The 12,056-nt window shown below is 39.0% G+C and overlaps 1 protein-coding gene across 4 annotated transcripts in view; it reads right to left on the minus strand.

Moving 5' to 3' along the window:
- The window catches only part of KDM1A (lysine demethylase 1A), a 61,904-nt gene that overhangs the window by 37,146 nt on the left and 12,702 nt on the right, over positions 1 to 12,056 (minus strand). For 2 of the 4 annotated variants that reach the window (XM_032391605.1, XM_032391597.1), the window contains exon 3: positions 128 to 187. The exons of the other annotated variants lie outside the window; for them this stretch is intronic. In XM_032391605.1, the coding sequence (XP_032247496.1) occupies positions 128 to 187 (60 nt within the window). The remainder of the gene's footprint in view (positions 1 to 127; positions 188 to 12,056) is intronic. 4 annotated transcript variants of the gene reach the window in all.

Below are 12,056 nucleotides of genomic sequence, written 5' to 3' on the forward strand. Positions count from 1 at the left end.
TGAGGGTTATATTTCCCCTGCGCTTCTGGCTAAAATGTGGATACCATAGCCAAAAACACTTGCAAGCATCAATCCCTGACTTGGCGGCTCTTGCTACTAAGTGGCAAGCATCTAATGCCACCCTCACCTGATGCTTGGCCGTCTCCATACCCTCCAGAACTGTCGTCTTGAAGTCCTCCTGCTTGCCCTGTGGAAGGAAAGAGGAGAACTCAGGGACCTTACTCCATAAATTAAGATAATATCTGGACATAAAGGCCTAATAGTTGGCGACTCACAAATTCACCAACTAATAAACCCATATTCAGAGAGCTCCTTCTTCTCGAATCAGGCCCAGGGAATCACATCATAGTCTTCCAAATTCTGGTCAGAAAATTTAAACTTTACACACTGATTCTTGTTGAAAGGTAGCAGAACGAAGTACATATAGTATTTCTAATCACTAAATCCTTGCTGTCAGTCTTACTTAAGTCAAGGTTGATTGGGGGGAAAAACGAATTCCAGACGTCTTTTACTACTTGTTGCTAGACTGAGAGTTAGGTGTCACATGTGCCGTAGGGTCTAGAGCTGCAACAATTCAGCATCTGCTCAATCTCCCTTTATCTCTACCTTTCTATCCACAAAGAATATACTTAAACAACAAGCAAAAGACATAGTTGTAATGAAAAATATTCTCTTTGACTTCAAAGCAGGGACTGTAAAGATTCAGCTCCAAAACAAATTTCATTTACTATGCATGCTAGACAGCACTAGATCTGAATACGCCAATGCTTCCTTAGTAAAACTTTCAAACACACCACAAGACACCCTGCAGTCATATGCCAAGTAATGTAGATAGACACACACAGTGGGGGCCGGGGGAAGGCAAGATATGGGGGAGCTTCTACCTCAAGCTACACAATAAGCCAGCTAAGAGATTTTCCTCATTGACTAATACGTAGAAATAACTTCAAGAAAAGTATCAAAGCTTGAAAGTTCAATCCGACAAAGTCAGAACAGATCATCTTCCAGATTCTTCCAAAATCTATCACCAAGACAGATGCTATGATCTTCTTAAGCTTCTAGCTACCTGGTACACTATGAGAAAACTATAGCATGATCTTTGAAAGATGAAAACACTCTGCAATGATCTAAAACTAGACAAGCTTTTAATTGATTAAAAGAATCTCAATGAGAAAGCAGACTGATTAACCATTATTTGAATTAAAAAGGAGCAGGAGGGGCGCCTGGGTGGCTCAGTCGTTAAGCGTCTGCCTTCGGCTCAGGTCATGGTTCCAGGGTCCTGGGATCGAGCCCCGCATCGGGCTCCCTGCTCGGCGGGAAGCCTGCTTCTCCCTCTCCCTCTCCCCCTGCTTGTGATCCCTCTCTCGCTGTGTCTCTGTCAAATAAATACATAAAATCTTTGAAAAAAAAAAAAAGGAGCAGGAAAGTGAAAATGACATCTCTATCCTCATGTATTTGAAGGTGTTTAGATAGAAATGATTTTTGACATTAGAATGTGTTACTAGAAGCTATATGTTCTGAGGCTAGGACAGAATCTCATTCTAAAATTATTTCACTATGCTCTTGTCTGAAGGGCCCTTGAGGTTTTAGAAGGGTATGGCTTTCAGACAAGGCTCAAGATATATGATTTGTTGTTAACAGCCTTTGGAAAAGGGCATTAATTATGAATAGATGACTCCTTACAAAATCCAGTCTGTAAGCATCTTGAAAATGCAGGCCCTACTTTTAAATTTTACTTTTAAAGTTTAAATAAGGGGTGCCTGGGTGGCTCAGTCAGTTAAGCGACTGCCTTCGGCTCAGGTCATGATTCCAGGGTCCTGGGATCGAGTCCTACATCTGGCTCCCTGCTCTTGGGGAGTCTGCTTCTCCCTCTCCCACTGCCCCGCCCCCCTGCTCGTGCTCTCTCTCGCTCTCTCCCTCGCTCTCAAAATCTTTATTGGGGGGGGAGGAGGAAGGGCTCAGAACAATGAAATAAATACAGTTTCCAAGAATAACATTTAAGCACTAGGAAAAATATAGCTGCTGACTCTCTCAAATTATGTACCCCGGTTGGCAAAGAATGAAAGCTACAGTCTCCTGTCACGAAGGCATCTCACCACTTCTAAAAATAAAAACAAAAACCACTTTCAAGCTAACCATTAAGTCCTGAATTATTTTATCCTTCCTATTTCTATCATTTGCTTTCTCCCACTATATGTCAGACAGTATGCTAAATTAATTTATTTTAACCTACAGGCAGCTCTTGGCTGTTTTCTGTCATGGTCTTTAGACCAAGAAATCCATAGAAATATGGATTTCTTAAGCCTGATTTCTGTGCTCAAAAGCTTAACAAGGTTGCTCTTTTACAACAAGGTAGAGAGGTCTTTTTTGTCTTCTGCTTTTGAAAAAAGGAACAAAACTCACATGCTGTTCTTTGATAAAAATATGTAGGAGTAATATGAAAAATATTCAATACCTTGCCTACCCCTTTAAAGAGATCCCTCTTAATAGCAGAAAATCAAAATAGAAATGAAACTCCAAAGTACTGCATAAGCAGAGAAATAGGAAAAACCAAATAGGTGATATAACCATGTAAGAAATGATGAGAAACAAAACAAGAAGTGCTTAAAATTAAGTAAAAGAACAATGGGTCTCTTAACTTGATGAACGTTTAGAGATGAGGTTCCTCCTTTCTCTCTAATCGTAACACACTCATGAGTATTTGGAGGGTGCCTACTTCTCCAAAGACAGGTAACAGCATCATCTTTATTAGTGATATTCTTCTAGACCAATTCTTCCATCATTTTCTTAAAAACAACACACATACAAATGTTTGCAGCTAACTTTCCATCAAGGATTGCCTCTGATTAGAACATATAAAACGCCATATTCACTTGTTCTTTGGGTCCTTCTGGCCTAGGACTCTGCTTCTACCAGTGGCACAAGGACATGGAACAGCGGGCAAGTATAGCTGTTACCCTCCAGGAGCTCAAATTCAAGATAGAAAATGAAAATATACAAAAACAACCTTTTCATATCACCTTGATTTTGGCATCACTGTGCAGGAGACCTTTTGTTTTTATTCCCACCACACACACACACACACACACACACACACACACACACACACTCCTCGAGTTTGAAGTAGAGACCCTTAGTACCTGTATTTGTGCGTATCTTCTACAAGTTGAAAATAAAATCTTTGGCTTATCTTACATAGCAGCCTTTCAGCTGCCCTCTAATAAACCCTCCACAGACCTGTTAGATTATTCTTGAAGAACAGTGAAGTATTTTAGTTACAGTCACACTACTGGATGCTTTCTCATCTTGATTCAAATTCTCAAGAGATCACTCTTCCAACATCTTAAAAGGAAATCTATGATGTCTTTCAAATATTTTTATCTGACAAGCATGGAGGGCAGGATCACTGATGTGTTGTTCCCAGGAACATACCAGCAGATTCACATTTTGATTTTAGTTTGTTGAAATCACATTCAAATTGATAACTTTTGTAACCAATTTGAGAAACTTCTAAGTCTGCTGGGAAGCAATGATTTTTAAACAGAAAATCAACTTAACAAAATTTAATAAAAACTGTACCAAATTTATAGAATAAAAGTGACTGACAAGCTATTGGTTTCAATTAGACCTGACAAATTAGCAGAGGAAAAGAAAAAACTTAAAAGTTTAAATCATCTTTGAACAAGTAAGTTTCCCTCTATTAACACTTCGGTTTAGCTTATATTTTAAATAATCTCACTAATTCAATGTTTACCTATTCTAAAACTTCCAAGCACAAGTAGAAAGTTGAACACATTATGTACCTATTTTCAAAGGGCTTATAATCAATTGGGGAAAGATGAAAAATATTATTTTTTAGGGAAACAAGAAGCTAACACAGACTTGAGGAATCAGGAAAGCTCTTCTGAACAAATCCAGAGATTTGGCAGTCCAACCACCAGCATGATCCAGAACACTTATAAAAGCAAGGAGAAAAGCACAGACATGGAACGTACAGAGAACCACACAGTACTTGCAGATGTGGGAGAGCAGGATAGGTCAAATGGGCCACTTTCAGCGCCAAAATCTAAACTTGATCTTAATAGTGATGGGGCAGAACTGTATGATCTGTCATAGGAAAGCAGCAAAACAAGTGATACTTTAATTAATCTAATCTGGTCACTTTGTACCAGATGGAGCACAGAGAAAAGGTGACCTAGATAAATGAGATATAACTGAAAGGCTACTTAAATAATTTAGATATGAAGTAAAATTCACTAGAATAAAAAGGTAACAATGAAAATAGATAAGGCATAACAAGTCAAAGAAGCTGTTCACAGGAAGATACAGGACTTTAAAACAGACTTGATCAAAAGGGTAAGGGACAGTCAAGAAGACTCCAAGGTTTTAAAAGTTCAAGAATGGTGGGACGCCTGGGTGGCTCAGTCGGTTAAGCGTCTGCCTTCAGCTCGGGTCATGATCCCGGGGTCCTGGGATCGAGTCCCACATCGGGCTCCTTGCTGAGTGAGGAGCCTGCTTCTCCCTCTGCCTGCCTCTGTCTCTCTCTCTCTGATAAATAAATAAAATCTTAAAAAATAAAAAAAATAAAAGTTCAAGAATGCTAATGCAATGGACAAAATGGGAAATTTAGGGAAAATTCAGGTAAATTAAATTAAATGGAAATACTCTACTTAATTAGTCTTTAAAGTAATTAAAGACTAGAACTCCAGGGGCACCTGGGTGGCGCAGTCGGTTAAGCCGCTGACTCTTGATTTTGGCTCAGGTCATGGTCTCAATGTTCTGATATCAAGCCTCATGTCAGGCTCAAGGCTCAGAGGATTCTCTCCCTCTTCTCCGCCCAACCACGCTCCCCCCTCCCCCGCCAAATAATAGATCTTAAAAAAAAAAAAAAGACTACAACTCCAAAGTTAGAATGGGGCCAAAACTTTAAAATAACATGGAGAGGGGCGCCTGGGTGGCTCAGTCGTTAGGCGTCTGCCTTTGGCTCAGGTCATGATCCCAGGGTCCTGGGATCGAGCCCCACATCGGGCTCCCTGCTCCGTGGGAAGCCTGCTTCTCCTTCTCCCCCTCCCACTTGTGTTCCCTCTCTTGCTGTGTCTCTCTCTGTCAAATAAATAAATAAAATCTTAAAAAAAAAAAAAAAAAGAGGGGCGCCTGGGTGGCTCAGTCGTTAAGCGTCTGCCTTCGGCTCAGGTCATGATCCCAGAGTCCTGGGATCGAGCCCCACATCGGGCTCCCTGCTCGGCGGGAAGCCTGCTTCTCCCTCTCCCACTCCCCCTGCTTGTGTTCCCTCTCTCGCTGTGTCTCTCTCTGTCAAATAAATAAAATATTTAAAAAAAAAACAACAAAACATGGAGATAGTAATACGCTCAGAGAAGGACGCCTGGGTGGCTCAGTCCCTTGTCTGCCTTCAGCTCAGGTCATGATTCCAGGGTCCTAGGATTGAGTCCTGCATCAGGCTCCTTGCTCAGCAGGGACTCTGCTTCTCCCTGGCATGCTGCTCCCCCTGCTTGTGTTCTCGCTCTATCTCTCTCTCTGACAAATAATAATAATAATAATAGGCTCAGAGTTTGAAGCAGTTGTAAATGTAGGACTAATCTCATAAGAAAAGTCACAGTTTCAAAGAGGAATTGGTCAACGTAGACAAATGACAAGAAAAAGTTAAAATAATTAAAAGGTAGTGAGTTATTGGTGACTATCACCACTTTGTGCTGCCTTCCAGTCCTCTCTGCAGTGAAAGGTGGCTTCAAAAACATCCTCATGGGGCACCTGGGTGGCTCAGTCGTTAAGCATCTGCCTTCAGCTCAGGTCATGATCTCAGGGTCCTGGGATGAGCCCCGCATCAGGCTCCCTGCTCAGCGGGAAGCCTGCTTCTCCCTCTCCCACTCCCCCTGCTTGTGTTCCCTCTCTCGCTGTCTGTCAAATAAATAAAATCTTGGGGCGCCTAGGTGGCTCAGTCGTTAAGCGTCTGCCTTCGGCTCAGGTCATGATCCCAGGGTCCTGGGATCGAGCCCCGCATCGGGCTCCCTGCTCAGCGGGAAGCCTGCTCCTCCCTCTCCCACTCACCCTGCTTGTGTTCCCTCTCTCGCTGTGTCTCTCTCTGTCAAATACATAAAATCTTTAAAAAAAAAATAAAAATAAAATAAATAAATAAATAAAATCTTTAAAAAAAAATTAAAAACATCCTCAAGTATACTGCTCTTGATGTATCTCCTTCCTAACTTTTTGACTATGATTCTGGACAGAAGAATAAATGATCTACAGCAGTTCCAAGAAATGAATTGGGCTCACAGAGGTATATAAAACTAACCTGAAGGAAAAGTCTCAGGCATTCCTTTGAAGCACATCAGAGGCATTTTAACACAGCTAACATTGATCAGTACTCTCCAACAAAATTATCCAGAATGAATGAGACCTATGGATTCCAACTAGAATAGCAATCTTAGGGCTACTGTCAATAAGGCCTAGAACGCAGGAAAATGGTGCTGCTTGAGGTAGGGACCCCGCCTAGAATTTTCTCACTTTGCCCCAGAAGGAGCAGTAGGACGACTGATTTGCACCTGAAGGTAACAGTGGGGCAGAAGTGAGAAACTTGGTAGCAGAAATCCCACACAAAGTAAAAGCCCTATAAGCTAAAGAGGAAAACAAAGCTTTTAGGAGCCAATGGGAAGAATTAACTTTTTAGGGACACCTGGGTGGCTCAGTCGTTAAGCATCTGCCTTCAGCTCAGGTCATGATCCCAGGGTCCCTGCTCAGCAGGAAGCCTGCTTCTCCCTCTCCCCCTGCTTGTGTTCCCTCTCTCGCTGTGTCTCTGTCAAATAAATAAATAAAATCTTAAAGAAAAAAAAAAAAAAGAATTAACTTTTTAACATGCTATTTCCTTCCACATTCCATAGTAGGGATTTTCCTTACCTATTTTGTTGTAAAATCTTGGTTTGTAGTTCACTTTTCAAAATGTTCCAGAGAAAGTCTACAAATTATATGCTGTTATACTGCTTAACTACCAAGCTTAAGGTGAGTTTGAGTAATTAACAACAAACTTTTCTAGTTTACCTTTTTTTTAAAATTAGTTTGTTTACGTATGTATGTAATCTCTACACCCAATGTGGGGCTCAAATTCACAACTCCAAGATCAAGAGTCACATGCTCTTCTGACTGAGCCAGGCAGGCACCCCTCACCTGTTTCTAAAAAGGCCAATACTGAAGTTTACCCTGGACCTATTAAAAGAACCATAATAACTTTTCATAACTGATAACCATGAAAGAATTTCAACAAGAGAATCCCTTTTTCCTGCTCAAGTAAGTTTCTCAGAATGCTGGCTATCTACATCTTCTCAGATCATGATCAGAGGCTCCTTCCATCCTCAATATGATTTGAGTCTACACTGCTACAAGGAATATACAACTTCTTAGGCATTAATTAATCATATGTGTTCTTCTATCTTCATGTATCAGAAGATGCAAAAAAACAACAAAAGCAAAAACACAACTCTATGAATGTTTAAGACTTCTGTGATTAGCAAATACTGCAAAAATGTTAACATTTGTTATATCTCAATAGGTGATACATGGATTTTGATTAGGTTATTCTAAGGAGAGAGAATCTATATCAGAAAAGTACCAAGATTTGCCATTCCTCCTATGATTTAACATACAAAAGCTTAAGTGATCTATTTTGCAAGTGACATGTTACTGAAAACAGGTTACCACAAATACTTTACAGTTCCCAAAAGTGATAGAGTATATATGTCAACGTACCCTCATTTTTTCCCAAAAACATCAATCCACCCTATTCCTAGTTTCAACTGTTTAATAAATACAAGATGTTTGTACATGAAGATGGAATTCATATTTTCTCATTTGATCCCCATACCAAGCCCCATTTTGCAGATGAGAAAATCCTCATAGACCAAGTATCCTATTCTCCTATTATACCATGACCACACCAAATAAAGGATGGTAAGCAAAAAGAATTCAAGGAAATTATACTAATAAAGTTGCTCAGCTAACCAAATCACCATTTTGTCTTAATAAAAAACAAAACAGTGAAATGGAATCATTAAGAAACGCAGCTCAATCTGTCAAAGACAGAATATAAAACTGGTAGCATTTGATTCAATGGTTATCAGCCAAAAGCACTAAACAGTTTAAAATCAAGGAGATTAGGGGTGCCTGCGTGGCTCAGTCGTTAGGCGTCTGCCTTCGGCTCAGGTCATGATACCAGGGTCCTGGGATCGAGCCCCACGTTGGGGGCTGCTTCTCCCTCCCCCCCCCCCTTATGTTCCCTCTCTCACTGTCTCTCTCTGTCAAATAAATAAATAAAATCTTTTAAAAAATAAAAATAAAATCAAGGAGATTAACTTACTTCATAAAAGCTTAATTGAATTCCTTCATGTTTAATGTAAAACTTCCAAAATCCAATTTTGGGAAAAACATTTAAAAACAACTTCTGGATTCTCACCATACTTTGAATACACTTTTACTGTATTGTTTCTTCATTGTAGCCAATTATTAAACCTGTAACCCTAAAGTGGACTGACTATAAATTCTTTGCAGGAAGACCTAGTCTTCAGCTCTGAACCCTCAGAACCCAGCACCACACCTAGAACAAAGCACTGTAGTTTTACAAGTAATGTGTGGAATAAAGTGAATGAGGAACTGCTAAATTTGGGGCAATTTTACTTTGTGTATAAAATGTCTCTATTTCTTTTTTTTTTTTTTAATTTCCCTTCCAGGGCACCTGGCTCAGTCTGTGGAGCATCCAACTCTCAATCTCAAAGCTATGAGTTCAAGCCCCACGTTGGGTGTAGAGATTGCTTAAAAGTAAAATCTTAAAGGAAAAAAAAATCTCTTCCATACTACCTTTTTTTTTTTTTAAAGATTTTATTTATTTATTTGACAGAGAGAGACACAGCAAGAGAGGGAACACAAGCAGGGGGAGTGGGAGAGGAAGAAGCAGGCTTCCCACCAAGCAGAGAGCCCAGTGGGGCCCTGAGCCAAAGGCAGATGCTTAACGACTGAGCCACCCAGGCGCCCCCCCTTCCATACTTTTTTAAAAATTCTTCCACTTAGCCAAGGATTTTAGGAAGACTTACTTCCCTTCCACTCTTTTTCTGCCCCTAAGTCCCTCCAAATGTTTATACTAAAATGTGATATTTAAGAGTTATTTCACCTTATGGGATTTATGTACGCATTTATAATTCATACTAGCCCACAAATTACCTGTGAGTGGGGACCATGTATTGCACAGTGATATATATCTTGGCCAATTTTCAGTTATCTATCAAAATATAAAAATTTTGAATTAACCTAGATTACCTTTTCAGCCTGTGACTTTTTACACTCAGCTCTCCAGTAAATTATTCTGGGGCACAGTTCCAAATCAGAACCCTGAAATAATACTGTACACAAAAGAGGGGGGCAAGAAAATTAATCCTAGGTCTCCTTTCTAAATGTATGCACCATACTTCATATAATGAGAACTCAAATGATTTCAGGGACTTACTTGACACTAGCAGGCCAAAATGTTTATAAACAACTCCCTTAGGAATGAATTTCTAGCAACTTCTAGTAAATCTACAAAAGAGGGTCTTCTGCTGCGTATGGGGGGTGTAACAGAATTCTATAATCCTCCCCGTGGAGGTAATCTGAATCCATTTTCATGAAATCTGAAAGCTATTCCTGTTATCTGACTGTACTTGAAGGCATGGCAAGAGAAATCAGAGAGAAAAGCCTGGGATAATAGTTATGGCACGATAAACAGAATTATTCACTGAACTCTGACCATAACTATCCATGCTGCCAAACCCAGGACTTTTACTGACCACCATCAGTATGACTACCTCACACAGGGCCCTAAGAACAAAGAACTATAAAAATGTAGGGCCATTACACAAATATTAGGACCCCTGATTTTTTTTTCTTTTAAAGTAAGGAAATCCAGGGGTGCCTGGGTGGCTCAGTCATTAAGCATCTGCCTCCAACTCAGGTCATGATCCCAGGGTCCTGGGATGGAGCCCCGCACTGGGCTCCCTGCTCTGCGGGAGGCCTGCTTCTCCCTCTCCCACTCCTCCTGCTTGTGTTCCTTCTCTCGCTGTGTCTCTCTCTGTCAAATAAATAAATAAAATCTCAAAAAAAAAAAAAAAAAAAGGAAGGAAATCCATCTTCAACTCTTCTCTGGTCAAATTCTATTATACTAAGTTCTAAAGAATAGTCCAAAAGTGGGGTGCCTGGGTGGCTCAGTTGGTTAAGCGACTGCCTTCGGCTCAGGTCATGATCCTGGAGTCCCTGGATCGAGTCCCGCATCGGGCTCCCTGCTCGGCAGGGAGCCTGCTTCTCCCTCTGACCCTCCCCCATCTCATGTGCTCTCTCTCTCTCTCTCATTCTCTCTGTCTCAAATAAATAAATAAAATCTTTAAAAAAAAAAAAAAAAGAATAGTCCAAAAGATTCTGCCTTTTAGATCTTTGCTATACTGAATAAGCAATTCATAAAGTATTTAGTCATCAATCTTTTGTCATATTTTCACTATAATAGTATGTGTGATCAAATTTCATTGCATTTTAAATTCTTCAACCCATACACACACATTTTATATATTTTCTATAATTTAGTACTTTTACTAATTCATGTTGCATCTCCTCTCATGTGATTTTCAAAAATATTCTTTCAACCTACAGTGTGACTATTACATGAACAGGGCCCCAAAATTATTAAAACCATTTTTTTTGTCATACCAATCTCTCACATCAATGATTTCTGTAATTCGTTTAACAGCCTATATCTCTTTCAAACACACATACCACATACACACATCCATAATTACCATGCACAACAGAGAATAGGTACTTCCCTTTGTTTACATTCTTATAAGAATTCTTATATATTCTTAAAAGAATATAAACAAGAAGATGAAGTGATTCTTCCTACATTCAATAGAATCAATAAAATAGATTATAATACAGAGCTGTCATCAATCAGCTAACCATATCTAACAAAATTAACCAATGATTTGATGGAGCTTCATTACAGTAAATAGCACATCACTGAGGCTAGAAAAATGGTACACAGACACATGCACATGCTTTTATATATATATGTATGTATGTATTTTTTAAACATACTTCTGATATCTGTTGAGAAATTCATTAACTTGAAGAAATCTTGAGAAAGGCATCTTAATAGCCCATTTCAAATTTCATTTTATTATCTTAAAGCAAGTTTCCGTAAGTCTTAAGCTTTACACAACTAAGCTACTTCTAACCCCAATGAATTATATCTTCCCAAACCAGAGTTCCTAAACAGCTATGCAATACAAAATTTAAACTCAGAAACTAAGATTTTTCTGAAAATGTTCAACTATTGAAAGCCAGTGGAGTGAGAAAAAAAATTATGTTTTTGTATGAAAATAAAAAAGCTAAGTGCTAGCAAACCATTAATATAGTGAAACCTCTTTGAGGAATAATCAAAGGCACACAGGGTAACAAGTGAACCAAGAAAGGAAAAAAAGCAATTCTCTAACAGAAGGCTACTTTAACAGGGGTATTATTCTAAACCAGTAAAGTCCAACCAAGATTTTTACTCTATTTTACAGATGCTCCACTAGTATGTGACACTACTAATAACCACTCAATTCCAAAGACTTTTCAGGTTCAGTTGGCATGACTTTTAAGAACACTTTTATCTTGATAGAATACTAGGAAACCAAATAAACCCATCATTTGTTAAAACAAATACATTCAGAAGTGTACAATAAATGTAAAAATACATGGAAACGTTTAGGGAAACAAATCATTTTAATTTTAAATATAAGCAGCAATACTTAGTATGAAAATCATTTACTCATGTGACTACCACAGGACTACAGGCCACATTCAGTTATTACCAAAAACAGACAAATCTAAAAATAATTTTTAAGCCACAACAGAACTTCTTCCCAATTACATAAATCCAAACAAACAAAAAAACCCAAACATCTTGTTACCATAAAAATTCAACTTTCATATCGAGAACATTTTTCCATTGACCAAAATTCACTAAACTTGATTATCAAAACAAC

The sequence above is a fragment of the Phoca vitulina genome, unplaced genomic scaffold (assembly GCF_004348235.1).
Source record: "Phoca vitulina isolate PV1807 unplaced genomic scaffold, GSC_HSeal_1.0 scaffold2, whole genome shotgun sequence".
In the NCBI taxonomy this organism is placed as follows: Eukaryota; Metazoa; Chordata; class Mammalia; order Carnivora; family Phocidae; genus Phoca; species Phoca vitulina.